The following is a 24,639-nucleotide window of genomic DNA, read 5'->3' on the forward strand; positions in this document are numbered from 1 at the left end:
GAATACTAACATGCATGTTTGTTTGCAGCTTCAGGAAATAGCATACTTGCTTTGAATTAATAATGCTTAAACTTTTAGCATACCTCTTTGTTAAGATAGAGAAGTTTCTTGTTTGCATTAAAGGCTTGTGGTTCTAATAGTGCTGAAGTTGTTGTGAAGGTTCAGTTTTAACATATAGGTTTCCTTTTTTCTTTCAGTAGCTAATGATACAATTTTCTTTCAGACACTGACAGTTCCTTTTCTAACACATTTGGGAAAGTATAATGCGTATTATATAGAAGATGAAATAGTTATAAATATTGCATCAGATGTTAATATTGTTAGTTTGTGGTCATCTTAATAAAACTAAAATGGGTTGAGAGGGATAAGGAGGATTTAGACTGGGGAAAAAACTGAGAGAGTCATTAATTTAATATACACGTATTTGTTTCAAATATAGATCTAAGAAAGCAAAAATCTCAATAGATAAATCCACCGAGACTGATAATGGGTACGTGTCCCTTGATGGGAAAAAGACAGGTAAAAGCAGTGAAGAATGTATGCAAGCCCATGAACGTCGGTGCGAGGTGATTAAGCCGGAAGAGTCAGGGTGGAGCGCTGCAACAGTGAGAGATGCCTTCAGCAATCACAGTCATCACAAAGTAAGTGTGCTTCATTGTTTTCAAAGCAGGGTTATTAATTTGTCAAATAGTATGTGAGGTGTATTTTTACAATGCTTTTGATGCATTCTTATCTACTTTACCCTTAAAAAGGTTTTTAAAATTAAATAAGGTGTAGGACCCTGGGGCCAAAAGTTTTTTATTTCATCCTTAGGTTCCTAGCCTTTCCTTATTCTTATAGGAGGATCTAAACATTCTTTGCCATTCTGTATTTCAGTGCACAAATTTGTGTGCTGTATTTTTAGTTTTTTGCAGATCAGCTAGACACACTGTACCTTTGTCTGTCTCTCTAGCACAGATCTGTCTATGCTAAAATGTCTGTCTATGCTAAATTGGATTACTGACAATATATAATTTTGAGGCCATTTTTTGATTGTTTTCTGTATAAGATGAGGAAAGCAGGATTTCCCTCTCAGTGAAGTCGGAAGGGCTCTGTACTGAGGAATAGGGATGAGATGGAGGCATAGTAAATGGTTATGAAAGAAAACAGAACTTTCAGTTTATCTGGGTCTTACTATCTCCTGGATATTCTATTTTCATCTTACTGTTCTATGGAATACCTTTTCCAAAACATGCTTTCTGGCTCTCTTAAAATTGGCATTTGAACATATATTGACAGTGTTACACTTGACTCTGCTTCAGTGGTAATTACCATCAATGATCAGTCATAACAAGGATTTTTCCATGATAATATCAAAGGGAAAGTTTATTCTACTGGAAGTCTACAAGTAGACATTTTTATAAAGGAAAGGCATCCTTTGTGGATTTCATAGCCAAATTATTTAACAACCCCTTAAAGATCCCTATGATTAAGTCAGAATGAAGGTGGTGAAGGTTCATCTTGGGGCAGAAAGTTGACTCTTGCTTTGCAGGAGGTGCTTTCTCAGCAGTGATAGCAACTGAGGTTCAGTTGTCTTTATAAATTCCAAGCATTTCGCATTCTTGAAATTCATCAAATAAGGATGTGAAGAAGGAATAAGAAAATAAGTTGAATAAAATAAGAATTTATTTAAAAAGAGTTTCAGTTTGTTTGATACGACAGATGAAATATTGTCTATGTTTAACTTTCTTTGTGAGTATGCATCCACATTAAAGAGAACTTGGCACAGGTTCGTGTCTTTACTTGTCATCTCTTTCTCCAAAGACAATCAAAACGTGTTGGTGCCACTGCATGATACAGATAAGACACCACAGACTGTTCTGCTGTCCATCTTTCTCTATGTAACTCAGCTGTTAAGAAAGTGAAATGACTTGACCTTGAAGCATCTCAGAAAACAGAGTTCATCATGGAAGAGAGAATGATGTTGTCAGGGAAGGGGAAAGGATTTGTTGTATGGAATACCTTCACTGTTTTTGTCCTTTTAGCATTTCATTGATGACAGGAAGACTCCAAAGGAAGCTTTACAGGGTCCTATCCGGTGATCTCATAACATATGAGAATATACAGAAGATTTTAGACAGCTGAATGATCCTTTGCTACCTGTTTCTCTTTCTGTTACTGTGAGGGCTACTTTAATTTTAGTTTAAAATCAGGGAAACAGAAAGTGGAATAAATTAGTGGTTTGAGTATTCTGCATGCAATCTGTAGCACTTTATCTTTGGAAGAAGTAAATGTTAACTTGGTACTATATGTGTTGATAATTCAGTGTTACAGGGTCTGCTATCACAGTTTTGGTGGGATTTTTTTGTTTGCCCTACTGCCAGACTTTGGGCTGTGTTGCCTTTAAGCCTTTCATGGTAGCTTCAGTTTAGAGAAAATCACATTAAAATAAGAATGTTAGAATTTTTGTTTTCTATGATATGAACTGGCTTTTCATTATCTGAGAAATGTTTATTTTGATGTTAAAATTTCTATTTTAGAATTCCTGCTGTAGCGGTTAATGCTGACATTTAGAAATGTGTTAATATCTGATTTAACTAAGCATAGATAATAATGTTGCAGAAAGAAATTTTATATCAGTTGTTGAGGACAAGACCTAGTAAGTATGAATATATGTCTTACTAAGACTGTATTTCTTGCATTAGGATACTCACAGGACTGTGACAAATTTATCAGATGAAGTTTCTAGTGAGGAAGGGCCTGAAACTGGGTATTCTTTACGTCGTAATGTAGACCGCACTTCTAGTGATTGTATACTTCGAAACAGGAAATCTCACCATTATAAGAAACACTATCCCCTGGAGGTATGTTCTTTTCCATTGCTGCTTTTCTGTAAATTGTTAAAACCTCTTGGTTTCTTATTTAATAGAATGTTCCTCAAGTCCTTTTTCTCCTATATTGGATTTTAGGAGTCTGTTAACTGCAGGACTGGTGGGGGACAGGGATGTTTTGCTTTCTGAGAATAACAACATTTTGAAATTAAGAGGATTTTTATTTAGTTGGATTCATCTTCTTTTTCCATTCATTGCAAGGAGTCTAAATATATTATATAGATACCGCATCAGGTTATGCCCAATTGCTGCTTTCTCTTGATGCCAGTAATCTTGTCTGGAAGCTTGATTTGTTACAGAAACACTAGTAATTGGCAATACGCAAATACTTATCACTCTATGCTGCTGTTTCTCTTCATTTAATTATTCTTTGGATCACTAGCCTTCTTGTGGAGAAGTCTGATTGACTCCACCTCTGAGTTTTCATTTCTGCACATTTATTGAAACAATCATTTAAAATATTGTCAGGAAATCTCAACGAAATTGTTAACGTGTAAAAATACTGAAATGTTAAAGAGACTTCATAGCATAGAAGAGGGGAATGCATAGATTCCATGTTAGACATTGAAAAAAAGGGGTATGTTATGCATGTGCTTTTATTTAGTTACAGTTTTAAAGAAATTATGGGTTTTTTTGATAGTGGTATGTAACAAGAGGTACATGGAACAGGTTTTTTACAATGTTGTATTGCTGTTTTTTGACTAGGTGTGTGAGAAAACGGCATAAAGAGTAATTTCAGCTCTGACAAAAGTTCACTTTCAAATGGGTTTAATAGGCAGAACCTCATAGAATATTTAGGGTTGGAAAGGACCTTAGGATCATCAAGTTCCACCCCCCTGCCATGGGCAGGGATGCCTCACACTAAACCATGTCACCTAAGGCTCTGTCCAACCTGGCCTTGAGCACTGCCAGGGATGGAGCATTCACAACTTCTCTGGGTAACCCATTCCAGTGCTTCACCACCCTTACAGTAAAGAACTTCATTATATCTAATCTAAACATCCCCTGTTTAAGTTTTAACCCGTTCCCCCTTGTCCTATCACTACAGTCCCTAATGAAGAGTCCCTCTCCAGCATCCTCATGCATAAGCTTTCTCTTTGATATAAAAATGTCTCCTTAGATGAGTTCAGACATTGCTTTCTTTGACAACAGTAGCAAAGACTTGGAGTTGTTGCTTTGCATAAAACCGTTATTAGATAATCTGTTCCACTAGGGAGGATTGAGATCTCTTCAGAAACTGAAGAGACAAAATTTGTTCCATGTGTAGCTTTGGCAGTAATATCTTATACTTGTTCCCTGTTTCCTTGTCTGCTGCTGTGAAAGAGGAAGCTTTTCTTTGTTGTTACCAACTCGCCTCCCCCACACGATTACAAAGGAAATGAAACAATAGTTTTCAAATCTGTGAAAGCTTTCTTTGTATTTAGAAAAAAATAAATTAGTGAAGTCAGTGGATATACTCTCAACTTGTCCTACATTTTCGTCTATAATCATGTTTACTTGTCAACTTGATTGTTGTTTGAGCAAGCTTTTTCAGTGTTCTTTCTTTATTAACTGCAGGACTCAGTGGTACCCAGCAATGAATGCCTTCTGTAAATATTTATTTATTTATCTAATTTTGGGGAAGAAAAAAATAGCTCAGACTTTCTGCATTGATGTTATCCTTCGCTGTGTAAAATAAAGGGAAAGAATGCAGACCAAATTTTATCTAAATATTTCTTTACAAAATTGCTTACATAAAATACGTTAAGCATGATTTTCAGGAAGAGCAAAGGGCACTTCTTCAGATGGTAATACCTTAGAAATCAAATGAGTACCATTGCTGGAACATAGCTTATTTTTTTTCAGTGTAAAAATTGTGTATATTCTTGAGAGAAACTAGTAGAAAGGAATAAATTTTGTGTAAGAGGGAATGGAAGTTGCGAGAGCATAGTGGTAAGTGGGGTGGTACTGCTTTTCAGACTACCTGCCTGTCTTTCAGGAAATGGATTATGCTTACTGTAGAAAGTAGTTTTAAAGCTCTGCATTCTTGTTCTGAAGACAGCATTGCTTCATGTGTATGAATGGGCAGATTTGAGTGTCCAAACATAATAATTTTCTTCTTTATCTAAGACATAGATAAAAATTAAACATAATAAGGCATGCTTGTTTCAAGTACAGTTTTATGTATGACCATGTAGATGACACATATACCTAGCATTAGCTGTATATACTCTTGCTGGTTTTTCCTCTCTACACCTGATGTATAACTGTCTTCCAAGAAGCTCACTCTCTTTGAGAAGATGCGTTAGTAGTAACAATGGGAGAATGTGATTCCTAGGGGAGTTTGAGAGTTAATTCCTCTTTTATTACAGGCTGTTAGATTTAGAAATGTACTCCTGGAACATACCGAGCTTTCTTTTAAAACTAGTTAAATTATATCTACACTGCTTACTTGAAAGGCTGTTTGAGTGCCTCAGGTCTTGGATGACTAGAAATATCTCAGCTTTCTTCCTCTAGGGCCTTGCCCTTTCTAGATAAAGAATTCCTTACTGCTTGGAGAAGTTAATAAGTAGCTAAAGTACTTCAGCTCAAACAACTACAGACAGAAGATCCAAGTTATCAAGTTAATTTAAAATCCTTTGTGAATGATGCTTTTCTCACACTCAGTCACATTTCTTCATTACAATTGCAGTCTTGTGTATATGGCTTTACACCTCAAGTGTTTTTCACATTTTCACTAAAATAATGAAGCTGTAAAATGTTTCAGAAAGGGCTTAAATTATTGCTTATAAAATCAGAAGTTTGAGAAGTAGTTGGAGTCTGTGGCTTTATAATTGCTGTTAAAGCCTAAATGAATGAGTTTTAGAAAACGTGTAAAATAGTTATTTCCTTATAATAGTTGTTATGGTTTGATTCCTCATAATGTAACCCCCTTCCCCAACAGAGCAAGGACCACGGACTGTTACTTGTTTGTACAGTGTCTAAAAATGTGCAGCCTCTTAGACACTCCTTCAATAAACTTGTAGTTCTCTCTGATGAGAAAGATAATGGATTGGAATATTAAAAAACAGATAAATATGGATTCACTAATTTGAACTTTAACTGTTCTGTCAGGAAACAATGTAGAATAAAAAAAATGGCATCAATTCCAATGCATATTTTAATTCCAGGATACACCTAAATCGGGTACTAGCTGCAGTTCTCGGTGTTCAAGCTCTAGACAAGACTCTGAGAGTACGAGACCAGAATCGGAAACGGAAGATGTGCTGTGGGAGGACCTCTTACACTGTGCAGAGTGCCACTCTTCCTGTACCAGTGAGACAGATGTAGAAAGCCCTCAAGTGAATCCATGTGTGAAGAAAGAGTACAGAGATGACCCATTTCATCAGGTTGGTATCCACCAATTCTGATTTATTTTTTTCACTACACTCAAGTTCAGTATTATCAGCTCTATCATATGTCAGGAGGCCTAAGAGGAAGAATTCTACATTAAATGAAAGCTACTAAGCCAAATTGATTTGATGGAATTAAAACAAAGAGAATTTGATTTCTGGTACTCAGTCATTAATTTGTCAAACAAAGAGGATATGACAGTACACTGAAATAGCCTGCAGAATATTTGAGTGTTTGAATCAGTTGTAGTTCAGGACAAGTGCTGATTGATTTAAGTTTTGTCTGTGGTGTAGACAGTTCTGTTGTTTTGTTTTGTTTTTTTCCTCTGGTGGAATTGCTCTTTCATGAGGACGTATCAGACATCTTTCTATTTGTTTATATATAAATCTATATATAATAAAGCAAACAGATAAAATAATGTCTAATACATGTGTACTTGTGTACATAATATATACATGTGATGTTACACGTGAATTATCTATGTCTAGATCAATTTAGATAGAAGCTTTTTATTTTTACCTTAAAGCTAATAATTGAATTTCCCTTGTTTAATGCTATTCAGTAACAACGTATGGACAGTCATTTGTGAAAATTTTACTGTTTGTGGGGCAACACTTCCTTTGCAGCCTGCCTTGGGCTAATGCTGGACAGAATACATCGTTAATACTGATCATTAATAATCAAACATTAGTCTTCATTTGATAAAATCCATTCAGATGTCACAGTGCCAGTTGTGTTAGTTGTACGAGTCTTATCTTTGAATTGAATGTTTATTGCATTGCTAATATGAAGCATTTAAGTGAAGAGATGGAGAAAATGTTAAGCGTTCATCTGGGTAAACATGCCGTGTTGGTAGCACATCATCAGTGCTAAGGATTGCCAAGCAGGAGATGGTGGTAGTACTACCTAAGGAAAAGAATTTCAGAAGACAGGCTTTTTACTCATAACACGTATTGGAAACGTTGTATTGCTTGATTTTAAAAATCACCCCTTCACCTCTATAGAAAAACAACCGCAAAGAAACAGTAATTTGGATTTCATGCAGTCTTTGCTTTTGTGATTTAGTTTTAATTCTTGTTACATTCCATATAAACACTAAATTGGAAGCCTTACAAGAGGGAGTTGAATTGCAGTGTAGGCAATGACTTTGGTTTTCTGCAATTGAGTTTTTTCAGTTTGGCAGTAGATTGTGAATTTTTGAGTTTGGCTTCTGGTGTTGATACTCCCTCTAGAGGGAGACCATGGAAATCTGTGGGTAAAAAAGTCCTGCTACCAATATTTGTGGTGTTTTAATAATGTAAATAATTTTTTTTAATCCAATGGAAAAAAAGAGGAGATAATTGAATACCTAGAAGAATACAAAGATTTCAAATAAATACTGATAAGGTAATAAAAGCTTTATTTTTCATAAATTACAAACTAAAATTAAAAAATAATATCATGTCCCAGCCCCCCTCCCCAGTACCACCAGTTCCAGTAGTTTGATACATATAGTGCTAGGTGACCAGGCAGAGTTGGAGCAATTTTAATCACCAGAATGGCAAAGGAGTGAGACAGGGCTGAAGGAAGTCAGGAAATGGCTGCAGCAGAACTTGTTGCCTCAGCATTTCTTCAGATCCTTCAGTTCTCACTTGGTTCTCTCTTAGGAGTAAAAGTGCCTCAGCCATTAAGTGAATGCAGTAGATTAGGCTGGAACTGCTTGGCTCTTGAAGCAGTGTATATTGATTTGACTCCTGTCACAGTCTCTGAGTCTTGCAGATACATTTAACATAGGGGGCCTTCATGGATAAAAAGGGGATTGTGAATTACACCAATATCATTAAATCCAAATTAAAAAAAAATAAATGGTTGGCCTTAGACTTAATCTGAGAAGAGTGCTTTTCAGAATGTTTTGGGGAAAAATAACAGAAAAACAAAATATTCCGTAGAACATGTGGAAAAAATAAAGTTGGGTTATAAGTTCTCAAACCTCTGTCTTTGATAAGTTTGAGGAAAAAAAAAAAGCCTGAACAACAATAACACTATGAGAAAATGAAATATGAAGGAGAGATCTCTGTACTCACAGCTATTTCTTGGAAAAGTGGATGATTTTGAGGACTGTTGTTAACATATAGGAGAAGCAAATGAGGTAAATGCCATATAACAGTATTTATGTTAGTCTACAGTATTTTTTGTCAGCATCTTGCTGACAAAGGCATACTGACAAGACAGTAGGTTTTTATCTCTGATGGAATATATTCCTTGTCTTTCCCAGAGTCATTTGCCTTGGATCCACAGTTTGAATCCAGGACTAGAAAAAATAAGTGCAATTGTATGGGAGGGTAATGACTGCAAGAAAGCAGATATGTCTGTGCTTGAAATCAGTGGTATGATAATGAACAGAGTGAGTATTCTGTTTACTTTACGCAAATACTGTATTTAGGAGTTGAAACACTACCAGAAATAATGTTGTTTTGCTGGGGGTGTTTGGTTTGGGATTTTTGTTATGTAACTATCTGTTATTACATTATTGTTTCATGGCTTGCATCACTCTCATTTACTTGTTACTAACAGATAAAAGAGCTACAAATCTTAAGTGTCAGGACAATGAACTGTGTTTGCATTGTTATGTACTTGTTAACGTAGCCAATCTCTGTTTTATTGTTTCAAAGTGATACGTGCTGTGAATATTCTGAATTACCTTCTTGCACTTTGCTATGTTGAATTTCATGAGGCTGGCATTGGCCCACCTCTCAAGTGTGTCAAGGTCCCTCTGAATAGCATTCTTTCCCTTCATCCTTATCAACTGAACCACATAATTTAGTGTCGTGAGCAAACTTGCTGAGGGCACACGCAGTCCACTGTCCATGTCTCTGACAAAGATGTTGAACAGGATCAGTCCCAACACCGACCTAACTGAATTGCTGTTGTGCTCTTTTCCAGTATAGACACCATAGGCATTTTGTAGAGTTGAACATCAAATGCTAGCATAGCTTGAGAAGACTGTCACTAATTCTGACAAGCTGATACTTACCATCTCCAACTTTTTAAAAGCAATGTATTCACAAACTTTGTTCAGATCTCTGTATCTAACTCAGAGATAATACAGTTTTGGGTGCACTCCACAGCAGAAGTAAATTTACAAAGCCATAGCCAGAACAATAGAACTCCAGTCCTGTCTGCACTCTGATTCCTTTAAAAACATGCAGCCTAAAGCAAAATTACAAATAGGAGCAACATAGTTGCGAGCAGCGTAGTTGTAAGCAACGCAGTCTGATTGGCACACTTGCTAATTCAGCGTTAAATGAATATTTTTAATACAAGGATATGCAGTGGAGTCTGTTAACTGCAGTGTTGATGGGTTTTTAAATGATTTGTCATATTTGCTCTTTGAGGACTTCCTTTTCTTAATGGTAAATTCTGAAGATGCTTGGTTTAAGGTTTCATATAACTTATTGGGTCATAAAGTGTTCATTGTGATAGTAATACAATAACATTAATAATTCATTTATTGACTTAATTCACAATTCCAAAGTTAAAAATCTACCTTATTTTCTTCTGGTTTCAGGTGAACAGCTATATACCTGGAATTGGTTATCAGATTTTTGGAAACGTCATATCTTTAATCTTGGGTTTAATGCCATTTGTCTTTCGACTTTCCCAAGCTAAAGATTTGGAACAATTAGCTACACATTCTGCCACAGAACTTTGTATGACTGCGTTTGGATCAAATGGAGACATTCTGGTTCTGTCAATGGTTATTATAAGTTTTGTGGTCCGTGTATCTCTAGTGTGGATTTTCTTTTTCCTGCTATGTGTAGCAGAGAGGACATACAAACAGGTATGAACAGCAAAGCAAGAGGCATCATTCAAAGCAAAACAAGGTTTAATGTTTATGTTTTTTTGACTTTTTGAGTATTTTTAACTTCTCTTCAGCACATTATGATACGTAGATCAGTGGTGACAAATACTTCAGTGGATTTACGGTTTAGGAGATAACTAAGTTAATCCTATGGACTGAAGTCTCTGCAGAATCTCTGTAGCTAAACTTTTGTCCTGGAGAGCATTTCTGAGGGAAAACTTCTTTATTTCAGATGTCTGAGTCAATGCATTAAACCCATCTCTTAAGTCATGCTTCTGTTGGCCTCAGTTTTCCCTAAGGTAAAGGAGTTTCAATAAAAGAAGTCTTATCAACTTCCAGTTTGTTCTACCAGTGTTTTTTCAAAACTTTCAGTTTAATTCAAAACAGTCCAGTCCAAAGCTAGCCAAGAGCCCTGCTTTGGTGGTAGATCAGTCACATGGTTGGAGACCATGAAAGCTGCTATCTGGAGTAATACAGCTGTTAATTTATTGCTGCTTATTGCAATTTAAGCCTTGAAAAAAGTATCCATATCACTTACTAACTGCAGAGTGTACGAACTGGTCTGCAAAAGAAAGACTTTCTTCTCTCAAACTGTAGCCAAAATATGTGACTTAATACGGTAGAATAGAATGAACCTACTTCTAATAATAATTTCTGTTGGAAGGAACTTCTGTGGTACAGGCTCTCTCTAATGCAAATGATTTGCAAGTTTGATTTTCTCCCCAGTTAAGAGCAAAGCAGATCTGTTATCTGAAATTTGAAGGCAGGAAATCAGAGTGTAGTTAAATTTTGTCATTAGGAGATGAAGACTTTTAAAACTTTTTAGTGTATCTCCTCTTTTTAGTAACATGCTATTTTTATTTCTGCACTATATTAACATATTTTAGTGTACACCGATACGTTTTGCGTTACTTTGACTTACTATTTTCTTTCCATTGCCCTTGAAAATCAATCTTGCTTCTCTGCAGAGGCTACTTTTTGCCAAACTTTTTGGTCATCTAACGTCTGCCAGGAGGGCAAGAAAATCCGAGGTTCCTCACTTCCGCTTGAAGAAAGTACAGAATATAAAAATGTGGCTTTCTCTCAGGTCCTATCTAAAGGTAAAATAATGAGTATTTTTGCTATCACTTTAATATTAAATATCTCATATGCTGTTGATGGAAGGTTGGTATTATAATCTGAATTTTTCCTCCTGCGCACTTGCCCCGATTGAGGTACATGTGCCTTGTTGTCCTGAACCGAGGACACTTGTACACTTTGTTTTAGTAAGTCTGGGTCAGCAGTGTCTGCAAGCAGCCAGATTGTGAGAAAGTGAATGCCTAGTTTTTACCTTGGAGTATAGGATGAGTGTGCTCAGAGTTGGAGTCTTGTCTTACTAATGCTAGCAGGAAAGTCTCTCAGGTGAATACGTTGGGTAAAAATGACCACTTGTAGTACAATACAGACAATACCTTAGTGTAAGAGCCTCACCAGTTAGCATCATTAACACAGAAGGAATTTATGAAGCCAGACATTTTATGTGTATATTTGTGCTTTGAGTGTATACATGCCCAAGTGTTATCTGCAGGACATTCTGATCCCTTTGTTGTATGTTCAGTTCATATTTGAGTAATCTCTATATTTCAGTAATGATCTTTTCAAGCCAGAGCATTTTGATGAGTCTTTGTGAAAGGGTCTCTATTATCTAACTCAGGATTGGGTTGGTTTGTGTCCCTGTCCTCTATTTTTTATCTGTGTTAGGTAGTACAGCTCTAATAAGCTAGGTTTTTTCCTATTTGTTTTCTGTAGAACCATTAGTTTTAGTGAACAGTATCTGACAATCTCCTGTTTATGGTGGTGATTCTCTTATTTGTGTCTACGATTCTTTTTAACAGCAGTTAAGAAAGATTAGATGAAATATGCTGTCAGTACATTTTAGAAGTAGGTAAAAGATTATGAAAACATAAAGGAGTTCTGGCACGGAGACTGAGGAGTGTGGAAAACAGGAACTATTAGGCAAAATTTGTAATATAAAGCACAATCTTAAATTTGAAAGATGCATCACTTCAAGAGGAATTGAGGTGGTTATGTACAACACCCCTTGTGTTATGGAACTATCTGTTGGGGAGGTTGTAAAAAAGATGTACCCTTTAAAGTTTGCATTTGAGAGACTTGTATCTTTTTCCTTCTAGTCTGTAATGTGTTGCTGAATAGGAAGAAAGGAGGATAACAGCACTTGGACAATAGAATGTAGATTTAATGCTTGAAAGACTGCATATGATAGCATTGTTGTGGAGAGAGTGTCTTGCCTTCTTTCCTCATAACCACATCTATTTATTCCACCTTTTCTTATGCCACTGGAAACATTTGTACAATTATGTGGCTAAGAAAAGAGCAATCAGAGAGTGGTCAGAGGCAGGTACAAAGGGAACTGAATCAACTCGAAAATAATCAGGCATCTGTTCCTTTTGGTTCACTGGGCAGCTCTGTAATGCTTGCACTAGCATGAGGAAAGGAATGGAGACAAGCAGCTAAGGAGCCGGGCTGCCTTCTTGCAGTGGTACTGCTAGCATGTACTGGCATGGCATTTGTTCAAAATACACTTGCATATTACCTCTACCTATGTACGTACACCTGTAAAAATGGGAGCTGGGGTGTATACACATCTCAAGTCTCACACAGGCAAAACACTCTGGCTCAGTACATAAGCAGTGCATGCAAAACTGCAGTAGTAATTTGCACTTAATTTCTTTTCAGTAGTTAGGCTTCCTATCTCTTTCTCCCCATTCCAAAGTTATATCTTGTATATGTACACCTCCCATTCTCCTCATGTTTATGCAATTAGTAGCATGTCTGGAGTACAAAGTTGAGAAATGTATCTGTTATAACTTGTACGTGTTTCAATGCAGCATGGGTTGTTTAATTCTTTAATTAAAAAGAAAGAGGAAAAGGATCAGTGGGTAGAAACATATCATTGTACTAGGTGAGAAATGGTTGCAAACAGTGAGGTTGCACTTCTCAAGACAAGTGTGTTTGTTCCTCAGTTTTCCTTCCTGTTCTGGGGGAGAGAATTATATTATTGAATCTACCACAATGGGACAGTGATTTACAACTATTTTTTTGTGTGTGTGTGTCAAAAAGAGGCAAGCAATGGAAAATACCAACCATGTGAAATCATCCTGTTGTGATCTGGTGTCCAAAAATCTTTTGTTAACCCTGATTTGATGATTGGGGTTAAAACCCAGGGCTGTATCAAACTTGTCAGGGAATACTCCTCACATCAAAGTTACTTTGCATCATGAAGGAGCTGACTGAACAAGTGGTAGTTACCTTTAAATGCTTGCACCTGAATTAATCTCACATGCCTTTAGGGGTTTCAAATGTAGTAATATTATTTGGATCTAATATGGTGTTTGAATTTAGATTGCGAGATTACAAGCCATGATGAAACAGAGGTTCAAGGTGTGAATCTAACTGGATATGCTAAATGTCAACTCTGGGCAGGTTTTCACTTACATGTATGTAAATCCTCTATTTTCAGCGTCGAGGACCTCAACGCTCAGTTGATGTAATAGTTTCATCTGCCTTCCTACTGACTATCTCAGTTGTGTTTATCTGTTGTGCCCAGGTGAGGAAATCCTACTTGTATGGTAACAACTATGACTTAAATAGTTTAGAAAAATATATTTGACTGCCTTTTGCATGGGGATTCCTATTAAGTTAGAAGACCACAGTGAAAAATCAAGAAGAGCTGTCACAGCTTTTCAGAAGATTAAGCTTCATTTTGTATTGTGCATTTTATCTACGTTACAGTATTACTCTGTCAGATGTAACAAAACTTACTGATAGCATAATTCCTGACATGCTGATATTATTTTGTAATTCTGTGTCCTCTTTCATTTTCCATTGTGGATTTTGGAACACAGGGTGTGTTTTTTCTAACATTTGCATCAAAAGTCACTTTTGCGAAAAAGTTGAGATTGACCTTGGGTGATGATTTTTGTGAGAAACCAGGTTGTTGGCTATATTAGCCTGCCCTCTAGTGGAATATCTTTTAGTAAGCAAATCTGTGCTCAAAGGTGATTTACTGCTTAAGATTTTTCTTTGAGCTTCTGTTTCAGAATACAGGGAAACTTCTGACTGGCTTCTGTTTATATTCCTTTCCACTTTCTTCCCTAGTACATGCTAATGTGTTTTCCTGGTAGCAAACTATAAATATTTTAATAAGTTTATAATTTATCAATATCTCTTCTTGGATTCAATTTTCTCCATAATTCAGTATATCTGATGGTATATTTTGAGGTTTTTTCAAACACAGTGTCTTTGCAAGTTTGAGCATGAGGTTAAAATTGTCTTAGAGTGTATTTCTTTATCTATTGCTTTAGAGATCTGAAAAAAGATCTGATTGAGCCTTTCAGAGCAAATCTGTTCTCAAACCTCATATCTTTGACACAGTGTTGATTTTAGAGTATGATTCAAAAATCTTCTATGCCTAACCCAATCCATATACTTATTATTGGGAAATTTTTCTTGGAGTTGAGAATATGTGTAATTTTCTTACATTTTAATGTAACTATTATTTTCAATTAATTTTTTTTTCTTTTGGTTTCAGCTGCTTCACATGCATGAGATCTTCCTTGATTGTCACTACAACTGGGAACTTGTAATTTGGTGCATTTCACTAACTCTCTTTCTCTTAAGATTTGTTACTCTTGGATCTGAAACCAGTAAAAAGTACAGCAATACCTCAATATTACTTACTGAGCAGGTGAGAATTTTTATAGACCTATATTATTATATCTAAATAAGTAATTCATCTGGTAGGTCTCAGGCATGCATTTTCACTCAAAGTTCTGGATGGGAGAGTAAAGAACTTGAAAACCCAAGTTACCCTCTATAAAGTGGGTCACTACTTCCAGTCCAATAATTTTGACTGCTAGGTTGTGTGGGTTACATATGTCTCTTCTAGACTCCTTGGAAACTTTGACTTTCAGTCATCTGCCCAGCTTGGCTTTGGGTATGCATACTTTTCTTCTCGGGAATGTTCTAGTCAGCATTTTTCTGCAAACTTCTCCCTCTGTTCTGCCTGGCACTGCTGGTAGTTTTCTGAGCTAGGCATGTTGCATTAGTGTTAGGTAAGAAGCAATCTCTTTCTGTTCAGAGAGGTTTCACAGTGGTGCAAAACATAGCGTTCAGGACAAGGCAAATGAGCAGTTCAGATCTTCACAGGTTTCCTACAGGAAACATGTTCAAGTTAGAGAATAAAATCTTCCAAACTGTGTCACATCCCAGGATGTGAAGCTTATGACAGGTGGTATAAATGACTGCTTACATGCTGTGCTCAATGAGAATTCATCCTGTCTGTATTAAAGCTGATGAAGCAGGATACTGAGAAGGCAGTCTGCCCATTTACCTTGTTCTGAAAACTGAGTTTTGCACCACTGTAAAACCTCACATTGTTCCTGAGCCTGGAAAGCTTTGCATTATTCTGCTGATCCTTAGCAGAGGAATAGCCTAATGTCCCAGTGAAGTTTGTCCTCTGGTTTTGAGATGAAAATGGAGGAAAATGTTTGGGATAAGGATTGGGAAAAGTAGAGAGCAAGGTGAAGAGAGAGATAGAGCATGTCAGGCCTTTGTTTTGCTTTCTAAGGCTTTTATACTGTGCTCTTCATGAGAGTGTTTGAGGATTTTAAGCCAGCATGGACATTGAAAGAAGCACTCTATGTACTCAGAACTTAAAAAACAATTCAGAAAGTGCTATGTCATCAGACATGTAGCTTTGTAATGAATCCAGATTATCCTGTTAAAAGTAATTTCCCTTAAAAATGCCCAAGAGCTTTATGAAATGAAAAGCAAAACAGAACTCACAATTGTTTCTCTGAAAATAAAAAGGATACATGTCACCCTGGGTAGAACTCATTTTGGACTGATTTAACATACTTAGCTGGATGCCACAGCATATTTACAGTGTTCTTGGAACAGACTTGTGAAATTCTGACATTTCAGCCTTTCATGAGATGCCTAGTCCAAACAGTTGACTAACACTCAAAAAAATCTGATCTGAAAAAGCACATCTAAACTGCTGTCCTGGAAAATCACACATTAATGTTATAGGCTTACAGAGAAAAGAATGAAGATTTGAAACAAAAAAACAAACTACGAAAAAACCCAAACCCAACCAAACAAGCCTCAACCCTCAGATTCAATTTAGAGGTCTCACAGATAAGATAAAACTGCAAATTCTGCTTTCTGTCAGCAGAGTTCCAGCCACTTTTATGTGCTTTATATTCAACCTATGAATTTCATGATGAGGTGTCATGATAGGAAACTAACAGATCAGTCATTTTACATCAAAGGACTTTCTGACTGTATGCTGTTTGCCTGCAATTTTTCAATTTCTTCTGAAAGTGTTTTAAATTGGTCTTTCAAATTAAGTGCCTCAGAGGTTCTTTGTTGAGTAAAATACAACATGTGGTCTGATTAAAGCTGTGTCTTGCCAGCTTCAAGTCTCAGAATACTTATGGTAGGTCACAGTCAAACATGGTCTAACTCCCCTCCTGAATCAGTGTTTGTTGTTGAATGCTGCTTTTTTCCCATAAATTAATGAAGTCATAGTAACTGTTAAAAGAGATTTGAGCCTTCCATGGGTTTATTAATTACCATTTTTTTCAGAGTTGTTAAATAGAGCCTTTTTTCTTAGTTTATTCATGTTTATATAGGCTTGAATACTTGAAATCGGTAATTTTGTATTTAAAGATTTGAATCTTTTTTGCCTATAAAAGCATAATCTAAAATGAAATTTTTAAGTTGAATGTGCTTTGGAATATGTTAGGCATAGTTCTTAATTTTTACTTTTTATAAGAAACTTACAGTGACTTTCTTAGGGAGATCTGATATTATTCAGTCATTTTCTTTAGATGTCTGTGGCCCTTACTTCAATAGCCACCGTATAATGCACCTTAAGTTTGTAGCATCATGTAGCATCATATAGCATCACTTCCTTTCTGCAACTTCGTTTCTGCACCTTGTCTCTCATCCAAAGGACTACTTCTGCATATTGCTGAATTGTTCATTTTTAATTTTGTTGAAGGTTGTCATTCTAAAATAAAAAGCTCACTGCTTTTCATAGATTCATAGAATAGTTAGGGTTGGAAAGAACCTTAAGATCATCTAGTACCAACCCCCCTGCCATAGGCAGCGACACCTCACACTAGACCATGTTGCCCAAGATATATTTCTTTTGATTTGCTTTTGTTATGCAATAGAAAAGAACAACTAGGCTTTGCCTGGTCTATGATATCAAAGGTAGGTGATTTGAGAATGAAAGCTGGTGTTTCAAAATCGCTAGAAAGCCAAAAGAGGGCTAATATGTACTTTTAACTAAACATTCTCAGAAACGGTGACCTAAAAAAGCCTGTATCACAGGCGTGTTGCAATGAGCAGTATACTGTTCTACAGCAATGAGGAGTTTAATAATTTCCCAAATATTTCAAGGCTCTGGAAAGATTGATTTTCTGCACTCAGGGTGCTTGTGGAGTACTCAATTATACTAAAATCTTTTAAAAGGAAATACTCTTTAGCAGAATTATGCTTAAGCATTTCAGTCTATTCAATAACTTTTGGGGATTTTAAGCCTTGTAAGGTCTACATACTAGTATAAAAACCTGTAAATGTGTTGACAAACCACAGGCAGTTATTAAAGGAGGAAAAAGAAATTATGCAAACCTTACATGTGTGGTGTTTTTTTCTTGCTGAATTTGTAGATCACATGAAACTATTAAAGCTGTTGCTATAACAGTGTCAAATGTGAGGTTTTGTATCATGAAGCACTGTAGTTTGCTGTGGCACTGAGCCAGTATTTTTTCTGAAATATTAAAAAGGAAGCAAAAACCTTACTTGCTTGCAGAAATATCATTGCTGTTCTATTATATGGCTGCTGAGAAATGCCTTAAATATCTCCAAATGGATTCCTTTAAATTCCCAGTCACTGATACTCATTTTTTATTTAAATCAGATAAACTTGTACTTGAAAATGGAGAAAAAGCCTAATAAGAAGGAGGAACTGACACTAGTGAACAATGTTTTGAAACTTGCTACTAAGTTATTAAAGGTAAGAATTAAAATAGTATTACTGTATTTTATATAACTAAGAAGCAGAATAAATTGCTTAATGAGTCACTTGTGTTACTTCTGCAGGCAGCACAGGATGCTTTGGTTTAAATCTGCTCTCTAGATCTTTTACAGTGATGCTATTTGTTCGTACACTAGTCTGTTATGTTTCTACCATTGAAGATTATAAATTACTGTTATGTAGAAGAAGTTTTATTCTTCAATGGTATATGAGCAGCGTGAGAAAAGGTACTTCAGGATGGACAGGATGATGAACCCTCAGGAAATAAATGTTATTTCATTGTCTGTTTTGAATGTTGGTATCTGTTTCGAGTAATAAGTTTGGAATTTTGCTGATAAATAGAAACTTTTTTGCATGTGCGATATAATCCTGTTAGCCAGGTAACAGTATGTGGTGGGTAGAAGATATTTCTTCATGGTGAGAGAACATGAATGTTTTTATTACTTCCCGTTTCTGGAATTCTGCAGGCAAAAAATCATCTGACCTCTACCCATCTGGAGCTAGAGGACAGACATGCCTGGGGCTTCTTTGAACTTGTTTATATCTCTGCTGCTTAACAGAGCAGCGGTTGAGGTTCTCAGGAAGACACATTTGATCCTAAATTGCCTTTGCTGAGCTCTTCTTTCAAAGTCACACATCTGTCCTAATTTGGGAAGCAAGCTGTTTTGTTCTTGTCTTGGAGTTTAATTCTTGCTCCAGAAATGTCTTATTCTCCTTCAGACTAAACATGTCCCTAATCCAAAACATACTTAAGGGTTACCTGAATGCCAAAAAAAGTGATAAATTTAAAACTTGAAAACCTTCTTAATTTAGGTTTGGCTTTTATAGACAAATAAAATCATTTAGATCTAGTATTCCTTATGTGTTTTTATACTAAGATTGACAGTATATAACTTATAATTGACTAAACTGGATTTTCAAAGAGGAAGCCAGTCCTAGCACAACAAAAAAACAAATTCCTGACTTGGCTCCCCACTTCTCTTGGCATCATGTGTCCGTGCTTAATCACTTCTGCTGTTGTGTAAACCATCTTTTAATTAGATTTGTCTAGTTTCAGCTCTCAGTATCTGCATATTGTTACACATGCTGATGTTATGGTAAAGTTCTTAGAGATGTTGGTGATTTGTTATTCTTCACTTCAGAAGTAAGGTAACAATAGTGTTTTGACTGCTCCTTCAGGGTGGTCATGTAAAACAGTTCCCCAGCAATGATTGGCAAATGTAAATATATTTTCCTCCTCAGATAACTTTCGTTCAGTCAGCACACCTCTTCCACTGTGTTTGAATATAGCAAAACTGATACTGATTCCATGTGCAGAGATCCCTATCAGTAGATGAAATGGATGGATTGTCATACAGAAAACCTGAACCATCGTTCAGTACCTCTATCTACCTTTCTCTGCAATCAAGACAGTTCATGCCTATTTAGAGAAACAGTGGGGGGCGTGTGGGGTTTGCATATGGTATGGTGGTGCTTTAAGACCTTGCTGCCTCTTTCTACCACACACTGTATCCTGATCATTTACCCCGTTGGTTCCTGTGAGCCAAGGAGCAGTTCTCAAAATGAAGCTTAAACTCATTGTAGCCAGCTAGTAGCTGAGATGATGGACTGGGCAAATAGCCTAGACCAAGCACAAAAGATACAGGGTACCTCAGGAATTGAAATGTTTGTGTGCTGAGAACATAGGTAGGGTGAGACAGAGCTGCTGTTGGTAGCAGGATGCTGTGCAACCCTTGGTATGATACAGTTCAGTCTTTTTCGTGCTTTTCTCAGTGTTTTCCAGAAAACATTCATATTTTCCAGGAATGTATTTACTGACGTGGCCTTTCCAAGAGGAGACTTGGCCTATTTAACCCAGGCTGTCACTTGATGATTGTGAGAATGTGCCCAAAAGTGAGATGGGATTTCCAAGCCACCTAGTATGAGCTGTAAATGAATTCTTGGTGGTTAACAGTCAACACAATTGAGCATTTCACGCCCAGTAGCTAAATGGATGAGGTGTTTTTTTTTTTTATTTGGTTTGAATGGTTTAGAACCTTTCCTTTCACTGAAAACCAATCTTATGTTGAAAATTCTATTTTCTTACTTCAATAGGTAAGATGAATCCAAAATCTAAAATCTTTTCCCTTAAAGAATTTCTCTGCTGTTCTTCTCAGAATCATGTCTATTATATCTTTTGTATTTGCGGCAGTGTTTTATACTGCGTTACATCCAGATAAAAAGGTTGTTCACTATCATTTCATCTCTTTTGAAAGAAAAGCTCTGAAATTCTTCTTTATGTAAAAAGGGTTTATAAGGTCCAGGATGTAATGCAGAAGAGGAATGAAGATGGATTTAAAGCTAGAAAATATAAATTACTAAAGCAGTGATAGTTGTTACACTTTATATAATCCATTTTTATATTTTAAAACTTATTTTTCTTCTTTTATTTGACAAATTTCTAGGCCAGAAAAGTTTGGGTGACTTTATGCACACAGTAATAAATGGAATTTATTATTCAGACACCATCAATCAGTAGTCAGTTACTGAGATAGGCATTTTCTTGTACATTGTTATTTATATGCAGAAGAATAGGAGAATGTTTTACTCCACTGTGACTTCAAGACTTCCTAAACTGTCTAATACCTCTCAATACCTATGTGAAAAAAAACCCGTTGTGTAATTTTTGCTTTTAACAACTACATTGTTTTGCATTACTAGGAACTGGACAGTCCCTTTAGATTATATGGGCTTACAATGAATCCACTGCTTTATAATATCACCCAAGTTGTCATTCTGTCAGCTGTTTCTGGTGTCATCAGTGACTTGCTTGGATTTAATCTAAAGGTAACTACTTGATAAGCATCCTTGTTTTACCATGATGTGCAGAATGTTGTGATAGATGGATCATATATTTTAGCCTAATGAATTCTTAACTTAATTAGCAGATTTATTGTTTGAGAAATGGTTATAAAATTTAAGCTTTATGAGAATAATAGTGATGTATTTGCCAAAGCATCCCTTCTAACATTTTTTTTTGCATTTTTATGGCTTCCTAACCATTTACTACACATAATTACCAAGAATTCTTAGACAGAAATACAGAGACATTTGTATACATGAGACCTCATTTAACTTTTCTTCATATCTCAGATCTGATTTCTGTCTTGAATTCCTTATTTTTTTGACTTTGTAGCTCCTTAAGGGGTGCAGAAAGATACAAGCTCTCCTCTTGCACTTCAATAAAGTATTACAGTAAATAAAGTATTACCATGACGAATCTAAGAGTGTCATTTTGTCATGGCTGAAGGACTGTCTTATTAGGTCCTACTCTCTGGCTCCCTGTGAACTACAAACTCTGGAAACTATTTCAGGATTCAGGTTATGAGGTGTGTTAGTTTCCACAAGCTTGTAGCATGAAGCCCTTCACTGGCCATTGAGTTCTTTTACATCTACCCATTTTTTTCCTATTAGAAGTAAATGAATGTGAAATTTATTAGATACATCACAGTATATGCAGCAAATGCACGAAGAGGAAAAATGTAGTGGTATTGCAGTTCTGGTAAACGGAAAAGTGAGAACTAATGTTCATTTACTGCTCTAACTTTTCCAGCTCTGGAAGATCAAATCTTGACAGTATATAAAGAAGATGAGATAACACAGTGTTAAAGAACAGCTCACTGATTGACAAAACTGCCTCAAAGCAGCCACTGACTCTGTATTTCAGATGCTACAACCTCTTCAAGGATGTCGTTTGAAAAATTGAAGTGTTTACATCTGACTGTCTTGTGCAATCTTTGTATTTATTTCATCTTCTCACTGTTTTATGCTCATTTTAGTTACATTTGTATTTTATTTTCAAACTTATTTGTTTAGTTTTGGAAAAGGTCAGAGTTAGAAAGGGTCAAAAACCGTGTGTCTCAGAACTTGAAATCCTGGAAACTGCTTACACTAAATTAGTATATCTGTTGTTAAAGCTGAAGCCAATGCTGAATGTTTTTAGTTACAGTAACGCTATATGGAAGTCACAATTTTTCACAGTGTGGTAAAATTTAGAATATTTCATTTGCACCAATCATTTCTGAGGACAACATAACATCAATAGATGTTTGGTTGCAATAGAAAAAATGAGATATATATATAAAAAACCCGTACTGACAATACAGTATGAAAGGTAGCAGAAATATTTTCTATTAATATTAGAAGCAAGTGGGAATTTTTAAGATTTTGAGTAATTCCAGGATCTAAACTTGTATAAGCTGCAGTTTAAATATCCTGGGGTATTAATAAGGTATTATATAACAAGTCAACAAGTGCTCTTTGATAACACTTTTATTAGAGCAATAATTGTAAATGGTTACCATGCTGTATGATATTTTGATAAAATTAAATATTGTATTTATTTGAAATACTGGGCTGTCCTGCGCAGCTCTGACTGTGCATGCTCAATATGTGCACTTTTTATTGTTACTTTTAATGAGAAACTTTATATGTATACATATAAATGTATATTAATTGGAATATATTATGGTGAACTATGGAGCAGTATATATTGTATGTTGAAGTTGAGTATTTAAACACGTGAAAGATTTACTGGTGAAAGGAATTCTATGGATGACTGAGCATAAGACAGATAGGTGCTCTCCTCTTGTACACTATAGTATATGCCATTCATACCACATTGAAGTTTAAGAACAGTTAAAAATAGAAAACAAGTTTCTCTGGTGAGCGGCAGAGCTCAGGAAGCCTGGTATTCAGTAGATTTGAGTCTTCAAATAGCGTCCTTCCTTCCCATTTCTCCCCAGCAAGCATCATTCCCTAGTGCTTTCGTTACTGGGATTTCCCCCGCTTGGGTTTCCCACCTCTCCCTATGCCTTCTATCCCTGCTTCCCACGTAGACCAGTCATGTTGACTTGTGGTTCTACAGTGTGACAAAACTAGATATTCACCCGTGTAGAAGTAAGTTATTTGGAACAAACTTTCCATCTACAAATCATTCTGGGATGATTAATATCACCGGGCACCAGTATTGTTACATTTTATGTTTCTAAAATAGTGGCTCCATATTGAAAAATGACAAGTAGTTAGGTGGCAAGAGTCTGGACATTGCACTATGTTTGCTGATCTCCAGAATCTTGGAAGATTTGAAGTATTGTATCTTAAACTTATGTGGTATAAAAATATTTTTATATATAAAGCAACACAAACAAGCATTTTGTATTTTATTTGCCTCTGTGCTAATGTTTAATAATGACCAAAGTGCATTCTGGTTTTTGAAAGAATGTATTACCGGAGCTTTAAGAACATACTCTATTTAGTTTCTCATGTGCAAACTTCAGCTGCATCTGATCTGTTTCTTCTTTCTCTGTTGTTTGATGTTGGGATTGTTTTTAAAAATGTAAGTACATTTTATACACAGTTTTTTTCCAAATTATGGTACAGACCTACACAGAACTTAATTTTGCACAAAATATATTTTAAGAAAAAAAAATTGACAACGTACAGCAGGAGTTGTGTGGGTGATAAAAGATAAGGCTTTTTTTGCCTTGTACAGCCTGTCACTAGTACAAAACCATTCTTTTTAGGGTTATGTTTAGAAATGTGAAATGGTGAATTTAACGGCTTTCATTATAAGACAAAAAGGGAGGGAGGGAAAGCATTGCGGTTTTGGTTGTAACAATGTATACCTCAGCAACTAGCACTGTGCTGGATTGTTGCACTAACAAACGGCGGGTTGGGGAGAGTTAAAAGGTTTGTGAAACGGAATTAAAAATAATAAAAACCTTTATTTCCTACCATTAGGTATATTCATTATGTTACAAATTGGAGAGGTTTAGTCTCCATCCTTCAATGTGGGAAATCCAGTATGAGAATAGAGGCAAGTAGAAATGTGGCAGATCTTGCGTGTTAACTGTTACTTTCTGGCACGTGTTTTGTAACTCAAAGTGTGATCAGGCTTGGAATAAAGCTTTCTATGGTTGATGGTAAAAAAAAAGCAGTGAATCAATGCAGTGAGCTATGTCTGTTAGTAATATCCAGCTTATTTCTGAGTCTGCCTGTTTTGATTTAAATCCGTATATTCTGTTTAAATTATTTTCAGGAGAGAAATCCTGCACATGGAATGAAAATGACAATTGTCAAAATTGCACTTTCTTGCAGGAACACAAACTTTCACTCATTTTTAATTATGCAAAATAGTTTAATTTTATTAAGACTGCTGGACATGCAGGTGCCAAATAACTGTTTCTGTTGGAAAAATACTGAAACAGAATTCAGTCCTATTTCACCAGGATTCAAGGGATTAATTTCAAGCACCATTTTGACTGTTTTGTTATGTCACAAGATAGATTTCCATGTAAAAATCAAATTACAAGCTAACGCACTTACTGATATCAAAGTGAAATGTCTCAATAACATGTTATGGAATGTTTGGATAGAGTTAATGCATGATAACTCATGTATTTTGT

At 35.8% G+C, this 24,639-nt stretch overlaps 1 protein-coding gene across 4 annotated transcripts in view; it reads left to right on the top strand.

Moving 5' to 3' along the window:
- The window catches only part of PHTF2 (putative homeodomain transcription factor 2), a 69,942-nt gene extending 45,777 nt beyond the window's left edge, over nucleotides 1–24,165 (top strand). For all 4 annotated transcript variants that reach the window (XM_061366345.1, XM_061366348.1, XM_061366347.1 and 1 more), the window contains 11 exons: nucleotides 440–641; nucleotides 2,685–2,843; nucleotides 6,020–6,238; nucleotides 8,497–8,625; nucleotides 9,790–10,062; nucleotides 11,052–11,183; nucleotides 13,604–13,690; nucleotides 14,675–14,830; nucleotides 18,077–18,172; nucleotides 20,894–21,019; nucleotides 21,786–24,165. In XM_061366345.1, coding sequence (XP_061222329.1) covers nucleotides 440–641; nucleotides 2,685–2,843; nucleotides 6,020–6,238; nucleotides 8,497–8,625; nucleotides 9,790–10,062; nucleotides 11,052–11,183; nucleotides 13,604–13,690; nucleotides 14,675–14,830; nucleotides 18,077–18,172; nucleotides 20,894–21,019; nucleotides 21,786–21,806 — 1,600 coding nt within the window. In that variant the 3' untranslated portion in view covers nucleotides 21,807–24,165. The remainder of the gene's footprint in view (nucleotides 1–439; nucleotides 642–2,684; nucleotides 2,844–6,019; nucleotides 6,239–8,496; nucleotides 8,626–9,789; nucleotides 10,063–11,051; nucleotides 11,184–13,603; nucleotides 13,691–14,674; nucleotides 14,831–18,076; nucleotides 18,173–20,893; nucleotides 21,020–21,785) is intronic.
- Nucleotides 24,166–24,639: the final 474 nt, after the last annotated feature.

The sequence above is a fragment of the Neopsephotus bourkii genome, unplaced genomic scaffold (assembly GCF_033783945.1).
Source record: "Neopsephotus bourkii isolate Nb327-2 ecotype Australia unplaced genomic scaffold, CSIRO-AGI_Nbou_v1 NB_1328, whole genome shotgun sequence".
In the NCBI taxonomy this organism is placed as follows: domain Eukaryota; kingdom Metazoa; phylum Chordata; class Aves; order Psittaciformes; family Psittacidae; genus Neopsephotus; species Neopsephotus bourkii.